Source organism: Saimiri boliviensis, chromosome 17, assembly GCF_048565385.1.
Source record: "Saimiri boliviensis isolate mSaiBol1 chromosome 17, mSaiBol1.pri, whole genome shotgun sequence".
Classification (NCBI taxonomy): Eukaryota; Metazoa; Chordata; class Mammalia; order Primates; family Cebidae; genus Saimiri; species Saimiri boliviensis.
Genome location: NC_133465.1, coordinates 65,222,087 through 65,237,566, shown reverse-complemented (window position 1 = coordinate 65,237,566; position 15,480 = coordinate 65,222,087). Strand labels below are relative to the sequence as shown.

The 15,480-nt window shown below is 56.3% G+C and overlaps 1 protein-coding gene across 11 annotated transcripts in view; it reads right to left on the bottom strand.

The window, feature by feature from the left end:
* Positions 1-6,028: 6,028 nt before the first annotated feature.
* LLGL2 (LLGL scribble cell polarity complex component 2) overlaps positions 6,029-15,480 on the bottom strand; it is a 51,443-nt gene continuing 41,991 nt past the window's right edge. For 8 of the 11 annotated variants that reach the window (XM_039476462.2, XM_074388975.1, XM_074388973.1 and 5 more), the window contains 16 exons: positions 12,469-12,686; positions 12,318-12,385; positions 12,030-12,183; positions 11,835-11,939; positions 10,616-10,908; positions 10,375-10,525; positions 9,763-9,913; positions 9,087-9,203; positions 8,813-8,979; positions 7,897-8,161; positions 7,604-7,754; positions 7,260-7,288; positions 6,980-7,027; positions 6,744-6,786; positions 6,569-6,630; positions 6,029-6,366 (listed from right to left, as the gene is read on the bottom strand). In XM_039476462.2, coding sequence (XP_039332396.1) covers positions 6,359-6,366; positions 6,569-6,630; positions 6,744-6,786; positions 6,980-7,027; positions 7,260-7,288; positions 7,604-7,754; positions 7,897-8,161; positions 8,813-8,979; positions 9,087-9,203; positions 9,763-9,913; positions 10,375-10,525; positions 10,616-10,908; positions 11,835-11,939; positions 12,030-12,183; positions 12,318-12,385; positions 12,469-12,686 — 2,030 coding nt within the window. In that variant the 3' untranslated portion in view covers positions 6,029-6,358. The remainder of the gene's footprint in view (positions 6,367-6,568; positions 6,631-6,743; positions 6,787-6,979; positions 7,028-7,259; positions 7,289-7,603; positions 7,755-7,896; positions 8,162-8,812; positions 8,980-9,086; positions 9,204-9,762; positions 9,914-10,374; positions 10,526-10,615; positions 10,909-11,834; positions 11,940-12,029; positions 12,184-12,317; positions 12,386-12,468; positions 12,687-15,480) is intronic. The other 3 variants (XM_039476463.2, XM_039476464.2, XM_039476465.2) reach the window with 3 other exon arrangements.

Genomic DNA, 15,480 nt, shown 5'->3' with positions numbered 1-15,480 from the left:
CCTCATCTCTACTAAAAATACAAAACTGGCAGGGCATGGTGGTGCATGCCTGTAATCCCAGCTACAGGTTGAGGTGGGAGGATCGCTTGAACCTAGGCAGTGGAGGTTGCAGTGAGTTGAGATCGCCCATGGCACTCCAGCCTGGGCAACAGAGTGAAACTGTGGTTCAAAAAAGAAAAAAGGAGCTGACATCACTGCAAACAGCTCCAGTTCCTCAGTGGCCCCAATATCATGCTCACAGGGTAAGAAGCCTGCCATGCCCACTGAGCTGAGTGAGAGATACAAGCCCCAGCCTGGGTTAGCAGAAAGAAGAGGAGGCACCCAGGATGGACGAAGTGGCTCACGCCTGTAATCCCAGCACTTTGGGAGGCTGAGGTGGGTAGATCACTTGAGGTTAGAAGTTCAAGACCAGCCTGGCCAACCTGGTGAAACCCCATCTCTATTAAAAATACAAAAATTAGCTGGGCGTGGTGGCCACACGCCTGTAGTTCCAGCTACTTGGGGCTGAGGCAGGAGAATCACTTGAACCCGGGAGGTGGATGTTGCAGTGAGCTGAGATTTTGCTGCTGCACTTTAGCCTGGGTGACAGAGCAAGACTCCGTCTAAAAAAAAAAAAATTATCTAGGTGTGGTTGCATGCACCTGTAGTCCCAGCTACTCAAGGGGCTGAGGAGGAGAATTGCTTGAACCGGGAGACGGCGGTTGCAGGGGGCCAAGATCACTGCTACTGCACTCCAGCTTGGGGGAGAGTAAGACTCTGCTCAAAAAAACCCCAGTAGCTTAAGGACACATAACCAGTAAATAAGGAATTGTGGATCAACCCCAGGCCCTCTGGCCTTTAATACCCACTTTTCTGCTGAACCTGCACTGTGGAGCTCTGAAGCGCTGCTGCTGGAATCAACTTTAGAACCAGACAGGCTTCTTCGCCCATCACAGCTGCACTGCACCTCCTGGCTCTGTGACCTTCAGGGAACAGCTTGGCTAATCTTGACATGGGTGAGGGGGAGATCGGCCTCTGCTTCCCACTGCCTTCCTTTGCCTGCTTTGCTCCTCCCTGGGGCTGTGTGCCGAGCCCTCTTTAGACTTCCTTCCAATCCCTTCCTCTGGAGCCATCTCCTTCTCTCCTGGCCTCACCCACCATCCACATTAACTTTCACCTCCTAGGGTTGGGTGTTTACTAGGAGTCAGGTGCTGTGTGATTTTACGGGCTCTCATTTAATCCTTTACAACCCTCTGAGGTAGGTCCTATTATCCCTCACTTTACAGATAAGTCAACTAGGAGCGAGGTCATGCACCCAAGGTCATGCAGCCAGTGGTGGGAAAGCCAGTGTTCAAGGGCTGGATCCACCTGGCTTCAAAGGCTTAATGAACACCAGGTCTCCACCACTTTGAATGCCCAAGACCCTCACATCTGAATCTCCAGACTGGTCAGGTGTGGCAGCTCGTGCCTATGATCTCAACACTTCGGGAAGCTGAGGCAGGAGTATCACTTGAGACCAGGAATTTGAGACCAGCCTGGGCAATATAGGGAGTCTCTGTCTCTACAAAAGATTTAAAAACAAAAAATTGGCCAGGCACAGTGGCTCATGCCTGTAATTCCAGCACTCTGGGAGGCTGAGGCTGGTGGATCATGAGGTTAGGAGTTCAAGACCAGCCTGGCCAACATGGTGAAACCCCATCTCTACTATAAATACAAAATTAGTTGGGCGTGGTGGTGCATGCCTATAATCCCAGCTACTCGGGAGGCTGAGGCAGGAGAATTGCTTGAACTGGGACCCAAGAGGTGGAGGATACAGTGAGTTGAGATCGTGCCACTGCACTCCAGCCTGGGCTACAGAACAAGACTCCGTCTCAAAACTAATAATAATAAGAAAATAAAATTAAAATTAAAAATTAAGACAGGTGTGGTGGCTCAAGCCTGTAATCCCAGCACTTTGGGAGGCTGAGGTGGACAGATCACGAGGTCAGGAGACTAAGACCAGCCTGGCCAACACAGTAAAACACCGTTACTACTAAAAACACAAAAATGAGCTAGGCGTGGTGGTGTGTGCCTGTAGTCCCAGCTACTCAGGAGGCTGAGGCAGGAGAATTGCTTGAATCTGGGAGGCGGAGGTTGCATTGCACAAAGATCACACCACTGCACTCCAGCCTGGGTGACAGAGTGAGACTCTGTCTTAAAAAAAAAAAGCCGGGCGCGGTGGCTCAAGCCTGTAATCCCAGCACTTTGGGAGGCCGAGGCTGGTGGATCACAAGGTCGAGAGTTCGAGACCATCCTGGTCAACATAGTGAAACCCCGTCTCTACTAAAAATACAAAAAACTAGCTGGGCATGGTGGCGCGTGCCTGTAATCTCAGCTACTCAGGAGGCTGAGGCAGGAGAATTGCCTGAACCCAGGAGGCGGAGGTTGCGGTGAGCCGAGATCGCGCCATTGCACTCCAGCCTGGGTAACGAGAGCGAAACTCTGTCTCAAAAAAAAAAAAAAAAAAAAAAAAAAAAAAAAAAAATTATCTAGGCCTGGTGGCATGCACCTGTGGGCCCAGCTATTGGGGTGGTTTGCTCCAACCCCACAGTTCCAGGCTACAGTGAGCTGTGATCACACCACTGCACTCCAGCCTGGGCAACAGAACAAGGCTGTCTCTAAAATAAATCAGTCTCCACGGCCAGCCTCGGTGCTTTATGACTGTAATCATTTCGGACAACTGAGGCAGGAGGATTGCTTGAGCCTTGAAGGTCAAGGTTGCAGTGAGCCATGATCATGCCACTGTACTCCAGCCTAGGTGGTAGAGACCCTGTCTCTAAAAAAACCAATAAATAAAAATAAATAAATCTCCAGACCATGAATCCAGTTACCTGCTTTACACCTCCCCAGCCCTTGGAGGCAACGGGTGGCCCTCACATTCACTCAGCTCCTCCCATCTGGCAGCCATCCTGGTCAAGACAACCCCCCAATGCCTCTATTTCGCCACCACCATCACCTTGCCCCTGGGTGGCTGTGGGGACCCCAGCCTCCTCCAGTTCACTTTCGAGAGAGGAGGATGCCACGTCCTTCCATTTACGCACATCCATCAATAAAAATTGTTCATCTCACACTCCCGGTAAGAGAATGTTTTCTTGCTGGGCGTTGTGGCTCACGCCCATAATCCTAACACTTTGGGAGGCTGAGGTGGGTGGATCACCTGAGGTCAGGAGTTCAAGACCAGCCTGGCCATCATGGTGAAACCCCATCTTTTTTTTTTTTTTTGAGACGGAGTTTCACTCTTGTTACCCAGGCTGGAGTGCAATGGCGCGGTCTCGGCTCACCGCAACCTCCGCCTCCTGGGTTCAGGCAATTCTCCTGCCTCAGCCTCCTGAGTAGCTGGGATTACAGGCACACGCCACCATGCCCAGCTAATTTTTTTTGGTTTTTTGGTTTGTTTTTTTTTTTTTTTTTGAGACGGCGTTTCGCTCTTGTTACCCAGGCTGGAGTGCAATGGCGCGATCTCGGCTCACCGCAACCTCCGCCTCCTGGGTTCAGGCAATTCTCCTGTCTCAGCCTCCTGAGTAGCTGGGATTACAGGCACGTGCCACCATGCCCAGCTAATTTTTTGTATTTTTAGTAGAGATGGGGTTTCACCATGTTGATCAGGATGGTCTCGATCTTTTGACCTTGTGATCCACCCGCCTCGGCCTCCCAAAGTGCTGGGATTACAGGCTTGAGCCACCGCGCCCGGCCATTTTTTTTGTATTTTTAGTAGAGACAGGGTTTCACCACGTTGACCAGGATGGTCTCGATCCCTTGACCTCGTGATCCACCCGCCTCGGCCTCCCAAAGTGCTGGGATTACAGGCTTGAGCCACCGCGCCTGGCCAACCCCATGTTTTTTTTTTTTTTTTTTAAAAAAAAGAATGTTTTCTTAAACTGAAATATGCAAACCAACATTAGTTAATACTTCAAAGCACAGCGTACTTACAGCAAAGCTCAAAGCTCAGCCGGAATGAGCGTGGAAATAAGTCCATGTTCGGAGTCTTCCTGATATTTTCAGGGCTGTGTGTTTTGGACCTCTTGTTCAATCTCATCAGTGAGATCTGTGCTGTGGCCACCAGGCTCCTCTGTGCCACAGAAGTGCAGGTTCTGCCGTTTTCTTCTGATTCACTGGTACTTGCATTATCACCATTATCTTTTTTTTATTTTTAAGATGGAGTCTCACTCTGTTGCCCAACCTAGAGTGCAGTGGTGCGATCTTGGCTCACCACAACCTCCATCCCCCAGGTTTGTGATTCTCCTGCCTCAGCCTCCTGAGTTCCTGGGGTTACAGGCACCTGCCACCATGCCCAGCTAATTTTTGTATTTTTAGAGGAAATGGGGTTTCACTATGTTGGCCAGGCTGGTCTTGAACTCCTGACCTCCAGTGATGGCCTCCACTTTGGCCTCCCAAAGTGCTGGGATTACAGGAGTGCACCATCATGCCCGGTCAATTGTTGTATTTTTAGTAGAGACAGGGTTTCACCATGTTGACCAGGTTGGTCATTTTTATTTATTTATTTTTGAGACAGAGTCTTACTCTATTGCCCAGGCTGGAGTGCAGTGGTGTGATCTTGGCTCACTGCAACCTCTGCCTTCCAGGTTCAAGCGATTCTCCTGCCTCAGCCTCCTAAGTAGCTGGGACTACAGAAGCATGCCACCACGCCCAGCTCATTTTTGTATTTTTAGTAGAAATGAGATGTTGGTCAGGCCGGTCTCAAAACTCCTGACCTTGTGATATCTCCGCGCCCCGGCTTTCCAAAGTGCTGGGATTACAGGCGAACGTCACCACGCCCAGCTATTTTTTTTTTTTTTTTTTTTTTTTTTTTTTTTTTGAGACAGGGTCTCCCTCTATCACCCAGGCTGGAGTGCAGTGGCTTGATTTCGGCTCACTGCAACGTATGCCTTCCAGGTTCAAGTGAGTCTCCTGTCCCAGCCTCCTGAGTAGCTGAGATTACAGGCACGCACTGCCACAGCCCAACTAAATTTTGTACATTTAGTAGAGACGGGGTTTCACCATATCGGTCAGGCTGGTCTCGAACTCCTGACCTCAGGTGATCTGCTCACTGTGGCCTCCCAGTGTTGGGATTACAGGTGTGAGTCACCACGGCCAGTGATTTTTGTATTTTTAGTAGAGACAGGGTTTCACCATATTGGCCAGGCTGGTCTCAAACTCCTGACCTGGTGATCCGCCCGTCTCAGCCTCCCAAAGTGTTGGGATTACAGGCGTGAGTCACCATGCCCAGTGATTTTTGTATTTTTAGTAGAGACAGGGTTTCACCATATTGGGCAGGCTGGTCTCAAACTCCTGACCTGGTGATCCGCCCGTCTTGGCCTCCCAAAGTGTTGAGATTACAGGTGTGAGCTACCGCGCCCAGCTTACCTCTCGTTCATTATAGCAGTATTGGAAGAGACTAATACAGGTGTCTCAGCAGGTGTCCCCCAGCCCTGTGGCTGGTCTCTGCCAGGCATCATTCCTTCTTCCAGCACGGCACTCCTCTCTCTTTGGGGAACTGCTCCCCCACATCCCTCATAGTCCTCGAGTAGGTCATCGCAGAAGTCCTTCTGCACCCTCCCCAGGGGACACAAGGGGTGGTTACCTGGCCATCTGGAGCTGGACATGGCCAGATGGAACGCCTGGTGCCCAGCTCCTCTTGATGGCCCTTTCCCCTCTCAGGCAGGGCAGTCACTCACACATACAAGCACCTGGTCCTCACTGGGCCTCCGTAGTCTGGGCTCATTTTCAGCCCTGCCTGCCAGCCGCCTTCAGCTCTCCACTGCCTCCCAGGAAGAGCGAGTTCCTGGAGTGCTGCTGACCCCTCTTGTCCTCTCTCGGGAACAGTCTGCCAGCGCACCACGCTCCCTGCCAATCCCTGGTTCTCTCTTAGGTCACCCCCCAGGTGCGTTTCTCCTGACACGGCCCAGGCCAGGGCTGGAGCCTCGGGGGACAGGCAAGGTACCGGCTCCCACTTCCCATTCACATGGAAAATTTACACAATTGAAATATTAAAGTAGGTGGACCAGTCGAGTGAAGAGGTAATAGGTGTTTATTAAAAACGTTTTCACCCAGAGGCAGTTAAAATTTATAACTTAAAATCCAGCCCACTACAAAAAGGGATGGGAGCCATAAAAACTGTGCAACATTGACCAAAGGACCCAGACAGATGAGGTCGGGAGGGGCAGCCCCAGGGGCCAGGGTCTATCCTCTCCTGAGGCCCAGAGCAGCTGCAGAGTGGAAGCCGGGGTGCCCCCAGCACCTGGTGGGGCCCTGTACACCGGCCTCTCCTGCTGGGGCAGGGACCCCCGAAAGGCCATCAGTAGTAGTGTGTGCTCATCGTGCAGCCTGGACGCCCAGCTACTCACTCTGCTGAAGGACAGAAAGGGACAGCTCAGGATCACCCTGGGCAGGACCGGGTGCCCCAGTGGCCCATCCTGAGCCAAGACATGGTGCTTTCCAGGTCATCAGGGCACACATCAGGCCTGTGGGACCCAGGGGACGCAGGGCAGGGTTCTTTCTCCCATCCCTTCCCAGCACGTCCAGCAGCTGCACCAGAGCCCAGAGCCCCCACCTCCGCCAATGCTGAGGCTGCACTCCACGGCCACTCGAGGCGAACACCAATTGCCGAAACTCCTGCAAGGCAAAGGCCGGGGAGTCATGATCTCAGGGGACCTCCACTCTCAGCGCTCCCCTGGGCCCCTCGAAGAGCCTCGGGCCCACCCCAGCCGGCCTGGGCAGTGCCTCACCCGCGGTCTCCCTCCAGTGTGCTCTGGATTTCCTTCAGGACTCCTGCAGGCCGGGTGGGAACAGAGGCCCACAGAGGCCCACTGAGGCCCTTGGGCAGCCAGCCACAGCCCTTCCGCCCCCTTTCACCAAGGGTGTGGGATAGATCTAACCCCCGCCTCAGGCTTGCCCAGCCTCCCTGACCCTGACCCCTTTCCCCACGCCTTCTGCCAGCCCCATCCTCTCCCACCCGACTCACTCTCATCACTCAGCAGAGCGCGCTCCATCGCCAGGCCCAGCTGCTTCTCTGGAAGGTAGAGGCGGGTCAGGGAGCTGCGCCTAGGCCCTCCCTCCTCAGCCCAGCTCTCTCCTCACTGAGGTCAGGATTTGGAAGCCCAGGGCACAGGGCTAGAAGGAATCCTGTCTCTACTCCCAGCCTGAACACTACCTGCTCACTTGGGACCCCTTCCCTCCCGTCCAGCCCCAGGTCTGGCCTGGGTGTGGCCAAGGAGTGCATGGGCCCAGGAGGCCTGTCTTACCTTCGCCATCACTCTGAGTTCCTGAGATCCTGTGGGGGGAGACGGTGAGGATCAGGGCCCCTGGGCTCCCTGCCCGGCTCTGAAAGCCCTGGTCCCGTGAAGAACAAAGTCAACTGGCATGACCTGCCCTGAGCAGCAGCAGTGCCTGGGAGGTAAACTGAGCCCAGCCCTTCACTGCCAGCTTGCATGGAGGTGAGGGGCATGCAAAGAGGTACGGAGAGCTGGGGCCTGGGAGGGTGGGCTGAGCTGTGGGGAGGTGCCTCCAGCCAGGCAGCACTGGGAGCCTCAGGGTATCTCAGAGAAGGCAAAGAGGGGCGGGAGAGGCCTCCAGCCCTTTCACTCACTTGGCTCGACTCGGGGCCTTCTTGGGGCCTGCCCCGTTACCAGGGCGGTGGTTCTTGGTTTCTGCTGAATCCACCAGACACCGGGGCTCCACCAGCCACTTGGTGGAGAGAGAGAAGCGCTCGAACTCGGAGGGAGAGATCAGGTAGAAGCCTGGGGAGTGGGGGCAGCGCTAGCAGCCTGGCCTCTGCTTAAGGCCCATCCAGTCTGGCTGTGGCCGCAACAACCCTGGCCACCTTCCCGCCCTGCCCCTGCAGTGCCCAGGCCCGCATCCCGCCCAGCCCGGCTCCAATACCTTGGCCGTACTTGGTGAAGACGCAGGAGGCGATGCCGCTGACGTCCTCCCGGCGGATGCAGCTGTAGCGCACCTGGGGCTTGAGATGGGGCAGCGAGACCACCTGGATGTCGCCCAGGTTGGTGAGGACCGCTAGGTGGTGCTCCCCGTGGTCCTCAGCTCGACGGCTGCCAAAGTGGGCCACGCTGACCCGCCGCACCCGCGAGCCCTCCAGGGCTGTCAGCTTCAGCTTCAGCTTGGCACTCACTTTGGGCAGTGTGAACACCTGCAGGCACGGGGTGGTTGTTCATGCCCACGGGCAAACCACAGTTCTCCTACCCCATGCTGCCGCTGCTGGGCCCTGCCCTCCCCCATGCCTCCTGGTATCCTGGCAAACCTGGCTCTCAGATGCACAGTCTGGGAGGATGCCGAGGTCACTGGATTTCCTGTCTGGAATTTATTTTCTGAGACAGAGTCTTGCTCTGTTGCCCAGGCTGGGGTGCAAGGGCATGATCTCAGCTCACTGCAACCTCTGCTTCCAGGGTTCAAGCAATTCTCCTGCCTCAGCCTCACAAGTAACTGGGATTACAGGTGCCCACCACCATGCTGGGCTAATTTTTTTGTATTTTTGGTAGAGATAGGGTTTCACCATGTTGCCCAGGCTAGTCTTGTACTTCTGATGTTGTGATCTGGCCTCTCAAAGTGTTGGGATTATAGGTGTGAGCCACCGCGCCTGGGCCCCTGTGTGGATTTTATCCCTTCCACAGACATAGGTCCTGCCCCAGTGTCCTCATATAAGCCCTGCCCGCCTTATTTCCTGTGCTTCTGCAGCCCCTCAGACACCGACTGCAAACAAGCCTGAGTCCCAGCCATCATTTGTGCCCAAGGTCCAAGCCTCCTGGATGCCCTGAGAGTCCCGCCGCTGCCCATGTGGCACCTTGAACTGCTCCTCTGACACAACGAGCAGCTGGTGGCTTCCCTGCATGTCTGGACTCTTCGACAGATCATGGGCCACTTCTAGGGGCTCAGGAAGGGGTACGCTGTGTCCGTCGAGCACCAGAATGCCTACCACTGGCGCACGGTGCATCAGCTGGATCTCCTTGGCTATGGGAAGGAGGTGGGTGTGGGGCTGGAGACACTCCCAGCCCCAGCCCAGGCAGCCCCAGCCCAGGCAGCCCCAGCACCCTCTGCTCTCCCTGCCCAGCACTCACCCTGCTCTGCCCGCACAGGCTCATCCATTCTCCGCTCGGCGGGGGGCACACGTAGGGAGAAGGCATAGACGGTGCCCCCGTTGGTACCAGCCCACAGTGAGGGGCAGTGGCGGGAGCCTGCCGAGAAGCCACGTTTGGGTGTCTGACCCTTGGCGTGGGAGGCGGGTGGAGCTGGGCAACCAGGGCTAATTCCCAGGTTTTCCCTCCTGGGAGAGGCTGGAAGGCTCTCTGACAACCACACAGGCCCCAACATAGATGACCCCAATCCTGGGTCAGCTCAGCCCTTGCTGTGATACAGCAGGGGAGAACCCACCACAGAAAGGCATGCCCTCTGGGGACCAGCAGGCTCTGCCATCCCTGATTGTCACAGCTGCTCTAGGAGGAAGCTATCATTCCCTCATTTTACAGAGGGGCAAGCTGAGGCCCTGAGAGGCTAAGTGACGGGTCTGAGGCCATGCTTCTAAAGGCTGCTATAGCCTGGATAGGAAGCCAAAGCAAGCTGACTCCAAGGGCCAGGCAGGGGAGGGGAGGAGGCAGGCAGAGACTGCAGTCTGCCCCTGCTCACAAGGAAAACCGTCTTAGGTCCCACCACCCAGGCAGGCAGCAGACCCCGCATACCCCCAGGTCAGGAGGTGTCTGCTGCCCCCTAGCCCCCAACTACAGGCTGGCCACTCACTGTCCCTCAGGTAGGTGTCAGCAAAGTACAGGGTCCTCACGAAGCCTGTGAAGGAGTCCTCTGCCGAGCGAGCCTCGATCTTGCGCTGCACAGGCGCCAGCTCCATGTTCTGCAGGCCCGGCCGCTCAGCCTTGGCGCTCCCTTCCTGTACCTGTGGGGGTGGCTGGCCTGAGGGTCAGCTCCGGCCTCCCCTCCCCAGGGACAGTGCTTTGCTCAATGCTGATCCTTGCATCGGAAGGCTGGCCACAGCCATGCCAGCTACCTGCCAGGCCTGCATCTGGGGGACCCTTGTCCAAGTGGGAGGTGCCCTGGGGTGAGCCTGCTTGGGCCCCCAGCATGCCACAGAGAGAAAAAGAAAATCACTGATGCTTACTGGGGATTGCCTCTAGGGTAAGCATTACAGTTACTGCCTTTCTGCTCGGGAAGCTGAGGCACAGAGAAGCAGCGGGACCTGTCTGAGGTCACACATGGTGGCCAACTCATGGGGCCTGGATCCCGAGTCTTGTTTGTAGCCCCGCAAGCCCAGGGAGCAGGGGCTGCGTGGACCCCCTGCTGGCTGCTCTAGGCTGAACCTGGGTGCATGGCTGCTTGCAGCCTCGCAGAGGGCCTCACCTCTCCTGGGGTGCCAGCGGGGAGCCGCTTCCGACTGGATACCCGGCTCCGTCGCATCCGGCGGAATGACTGGCGCAAGGACTTCTTGAGGGACTTGACGCGGGACAGGGGGCCCTCCAAGGCCAGCTGGTCACTGGGGTGCAATGTGCACCTTGGGGAGATGGCAGGCTGTCAGTGCGGCCAGGTCCTGGGGGTCCCCGTGGGCCCCACTCCCTGCCCCGGGTCCCAGCGCCCTGCTCACTTAACAAAGACCTGCCGCCGCTGCTGGTGGTCGAAGAGGCCAAAGCCATGGCTGGTGCCGAAGGCCACGAGCCGCCAGTCAGAGTGCAGGGCCAAGGAGGTGACCACAGCCGGGGGCTGGCACTGTACCAACACGAAGGGCTGAAAGCCAGGCTCAAAGTGCACAGGCCCTGGGCGGGCTGCCAGGCGCTCGTGGCCCTTCCAGCGGTAGCCCTCCTGGTCCTGCAGCAGGTCAGCCTCCACCTGCTCTACCGTCTGCTCCGCTGCCTCATCATTCAGCTCCAGCACCAGGACCTGGGCAGGGTGGCAGGCAGTTCAGCAAACCCTCAGCAAAGGGACGGCATGGCCGCAGGGTGCTACCAGTGGGGACAGCAGAGGAGCCGGGACCCAGGCCAAGGCCCAGGGCTCAAGCAGGGCCAGAGGCCTCTGTCCAACCCCAGCCCTAATTTTTTTTTTTTTTTTTTGAGACAGTCTTGCTCTGTTGCCCAGGCTGGAACACAGTGTTGTGATCTGGGCTCAATGCAACCTCCACCTCCCAAGTTCAAGTAATTCTTCTGTCTCAGCCTTCCAGTAGCTGGAATTACAGGCACGAGCCACCATGCCTGGCTAACTTGTATTTTTTTTTTTTTTTTTTTGAGACGGAGTTTCACTCTTGTTACCCAGGCTGGAGTGCAATGGCACGATCTCGGCTCACCGCAACCTCCGCCTCCTGGGTTCAGGCAATTCTCCTGCCTCAGCCTCCTGAGTAGCTGGGATTACAGGCACGCGCCACCATGCCCAGCTAATGTTTTATATTTTTAGTAGAGACGGGGTTTCACCATGTTGACCAGGATGGTCTTGATCTCTTGACCTCGTGATCCACCCGCCTCGGCCTCCCAAAGTGCTGGGATTACAGGCTTGAGCCACCGCGCCCGGCCGCTAACTTGTATTTTTAGTAGAAATGAGGTTTCACCAGGTTGGCCAGGCTGGTCTCAAACTCCTGACTTCAGGTGATCCACCTGCCTTGGTCTCCCAAAGTGCTGGCCCAGCCCTTAATTCTGATTTCCGCAGAAGAAACAACCATCCCAGGGACCTCCCACCAAGAGGACTAAGCCACCTCCATCCACTGGAAGAGCACAGGACACAGAATGTGTGTCAGGCAGGTGGCTGGCTCCTGTCCCTGCTGTCCCCAGTCACCCATCACTCCTCCCTGAGTCCTCTTCCCTGGCCCAGCCTGCTACCTGCCCTGCCGTGCCTGCCACAGCCAGATAGCCGCTGTACTTGCAGAGGAAGATCTTCTGGATGCCCAGCCGGGGGTCATCACTGTAGGGGTCAAAGGAGCCCACCTGGCGAAGGAGAGGGGCCCTGTGAGCGGCCATGGGGAGCGGGACCCAGCTGGTCTCTGCCCTTCCTCGTTCCCAGGCTCCTGGCCTCACCTTGCGGAGTGGGGGCCACTCATCCTCGCCCTGGGCATTGAGGTTCTCACTGGGGTCCGTGTCGGTGAGGAACACGTGCACAGTGCTGAGTTTGTAAAGCAGCCGCAAGCAGACACCCGAGGCATCCCAAAACCTCACTGTGCCATCCTCGTGCCTGTGGGCAGAGCCCGCCTGCCGGGTGTGAGAGGGATGCCAGCCGGGGCACCCGGGGGCTGGCTCGTCCACCTCAGGGCTCTGCTCCCACCCCACATATCCTGCTGGGAAGAGGAAGGCATCAAAGTCCCCTACCCTGTGAGCAGCAGGTCCCTCTGGGGTGGGGCTGGGGTCAGGCTGATGCCACCGTCAATCGGCCACTCCTGGAAAAAGAGACCAAGAAGTCCATGGGAGAGTTTGGCCTGGGGTGGGGGTGGGCTGGGGCTGGGGCCAGGGTCGGACCTACCATGGTGGAGAAGTGTGAGTTCTGCCGGCTGCCGGCGGCGATGATCCGCTCCCACAGCTTCAGGGGGATGTTGGAGACATGGTGGGAGCAGGTGATGGCGGAACAGTGCAGGGAAGCCAGGTAGGGCAGCTGGACCGGTGGCCAGCCTGCTGTCTGCAGGTCAATCACCACCAGCTCCTCCTCAGCCAGCACCACCAGCATGTAGGGGTCATCAAAGGCTGGGGTACAGGCCAAGGATCAGGGGCTGGGGCCAGGAGGAAGCAGCCCAGCCTTGTGGAATCAGAAGCTCCAGGTGGGAGCTAGGGCATCTGCAGATCCAGAAAGCCCTGTTCTTGGCTGCTTGAGCAAAGCCTTTCCACTCCAGGAGGGCAGCAGGTGTGGGCAGTAGCCCTGCCTCTGTGTGCAAAGTGGCTGAGAGCTACCTGGCACGGGGCTCTTGAAGGGGGGCATACCTGGCTGGAAGGCAGGGTCCCAACCAGGACAGGCATCCCAGAGCATGGAGCTGTGCCTGCCAACCCTCTTCCCTGGTTCCTCCTCCACAGGGCCTGCTCCTTGCTCAGATGCGCCTGCCCAGCCTCTCCCCACAGGGAGCAGAAGCCTGGTCTTCAGCACACCAGCTGCTAGGGGTGGCATTTTCTTACTGCATGCAATCACCTCACCTCACTCAGGCCTGGCTCCAGCTAGCACTCAATAAACGTGCACTGGATGATAAAATCATTTCTCTCTCTCTCTCTTTTTTTTTTGAGACAGGATCTCGCTCTGTTGCCCAGGCTGGAGTATAGTCGAGCAATCTTGGCTCACTGCAATCTCCATCTCCTGGTTGAAGTGATCCTCCTGCTTCAGCCTCCCTAGTGGCTGGGATTACAGGTGCGAGCCACTATACCTGGTTACTTTTTATATTTTTGGTAGAGATAGGGTTTTGCCATGTTGCTCAGGCTGGTGTTCAACTCAGGCTCAAGTAATCTGCCCACCTCGGCCTCCCAAAATGCTGGGATTACAGGCATAAGCCACCATGCCCAGCCTTTTTTTTTTTTTTTTTTTTTTAATCTTTTTGTGAGATGGAGTCTTGCTGTGTCACCCTGGAGTGCAGTGGTGCAATCTCGGCTCACTGCAACCTCTACCTCCCGGGTTCAAGCGATTAACTTGCCTCAGCCTCCTGAGTACCTGGGATTACAGGCATGCGCCACCACACCTGGCTAATCTTGTATTTTTAGTAGAGATGGGGTTTCACCATGTTGGCCAGGCTGGTCTTGAACTCCTGACCTCAGGTGATCTGCCCACCATGGCCTCCCAAAGTGCTGGGATTACAGCTGAACCTCCACGCCTGGCTGACACTGTGTCTTTGAAGCGCTTGTCCTCCCTGCTCCTCTGGGGTCTGCTGCTCACTGGCTGCTCCCAGGTGTTCTTGGCCAGATCACCACCAAGCGCCATGCCTCTAAGGCTGGAGGGTGCCCCGGGCTCAGCCTTGCCGTGGCTTCTCTTCTGTCACCTGGGAAGCCTCATCAGGGCCCCTGGTTTCGCATCTCTCTCTAACATCTGCATCTCTGCATGAAGACTCCACATGGATGCCTTCCCAATCTCTCCTCTGAACTCCAGAGCCATAAACCCCAGTTGTCTATTCCGCATCTCCCTCATGCATCTGGAGTACAGAGGAGAGATTAAGTCCTCAAACTTGACTCCCACCCAGCTGAGCTTGCCACACCCTCTCGCCACTGCCTTCTCCAGGATTTCTGGTGCTCCCAGCAAAATCTCACGTCATCCTTGAGTGATCGCTCCTCCCTTCACTCACCTCTCCCTAGACAAGGGGCCAAGAAATTACAGCCCGAGGGCCAAATCTGGCCTCCTGCCTATTCCTGTCAATACGGTTGTCCTGAAACAGATCCGCCCCTTGTCTTGTCTGTGGCTACATTTGCTCTGCAATGGCATTAGACTGAGTAGCTGCGGTGAAGAAAGCTACCCGGCCTACGAGCCCTGACCTGGCCCCTCAATGCTGAATGTCAGAAAAGACAGTGTAACCCCAGCCACCTCCTACCAGCCCCACAGCCTGCACTGAAGCCTGAGCCAAGGTCAGCACTCCCTCGATTCTCACGGGGCTCCCGTCTTTGCTCCACTCCATGTTCCTCACATGGCAGCCAGACAGATCCTTTTGGAGCAGAGGCTATGTCATGGCACCCCTGCTGGGGGCCCTCAACTCCCTCAAAATAAACACCAAGTCCTGACCGTGCTTCCAGAGCTCTATACCATCCGGTGCTGGCCACACCTGGCATCATTTCCACAGCCATTTTGCCCTTCCTCCACCCCTACCTCAATGGAGCAAGCCAAGAGCTCTTCCAGCTCAGTCTGCACCCCAGGTCCCTATAGGATAAGCCCTCTCTCAGATTGTTCCTGTGTCTACACAAATATGTTCCCTTATCAGGGAGGCCTTGCTAACCCTTGTCTAAATCAGCGCTGCTGTCCTCTGCCTGGCTTTTTTCTTACCTCTGACATTATTTGGCAACCTGGTCACTCTGTCCTCAAACTCAGATCTAAGTTTCATGGGAACAGGGGCCTCATCTGTTTCTAGAATAGGGCGTGGCACGTAGCAGTTGCTCATTAAACAGGAAAGCCTTCCAGGGACAGCTGGGTCAGAACCTGGCATGGCAGAACCACTATGTGGGAGATTAAGGGTGCCCACGTCTCATCTGAGGGGAGCACCCCTCATAGGCACCCATCTTCTGGCCTGTGGGACTGTGGGGAGTTAGGGACACAGAGGGATAATTGCAGGAAGGTGGCCTATCCTAGAAAGCCCAGCAGTCTTGAATTTGTAGCTCAGCAAGTTTCTCCCCTCCCTTCCTGACCTTTCCCCTGGAAATCCAGTTAACTCAGCCCAGGGAGTGTGGCCACCGTAGCCCAGGAGGCCCCCGCTCTGTGCCGGCATGGCCCGAGTGCTGTGGAAAGAGTGGAGCTGGGCCCTGCTCTCAGCATCCAGGGTGTGAGGAGGGAAGAGAGGCTAAGAAAGAAGGAAAAGCAGGT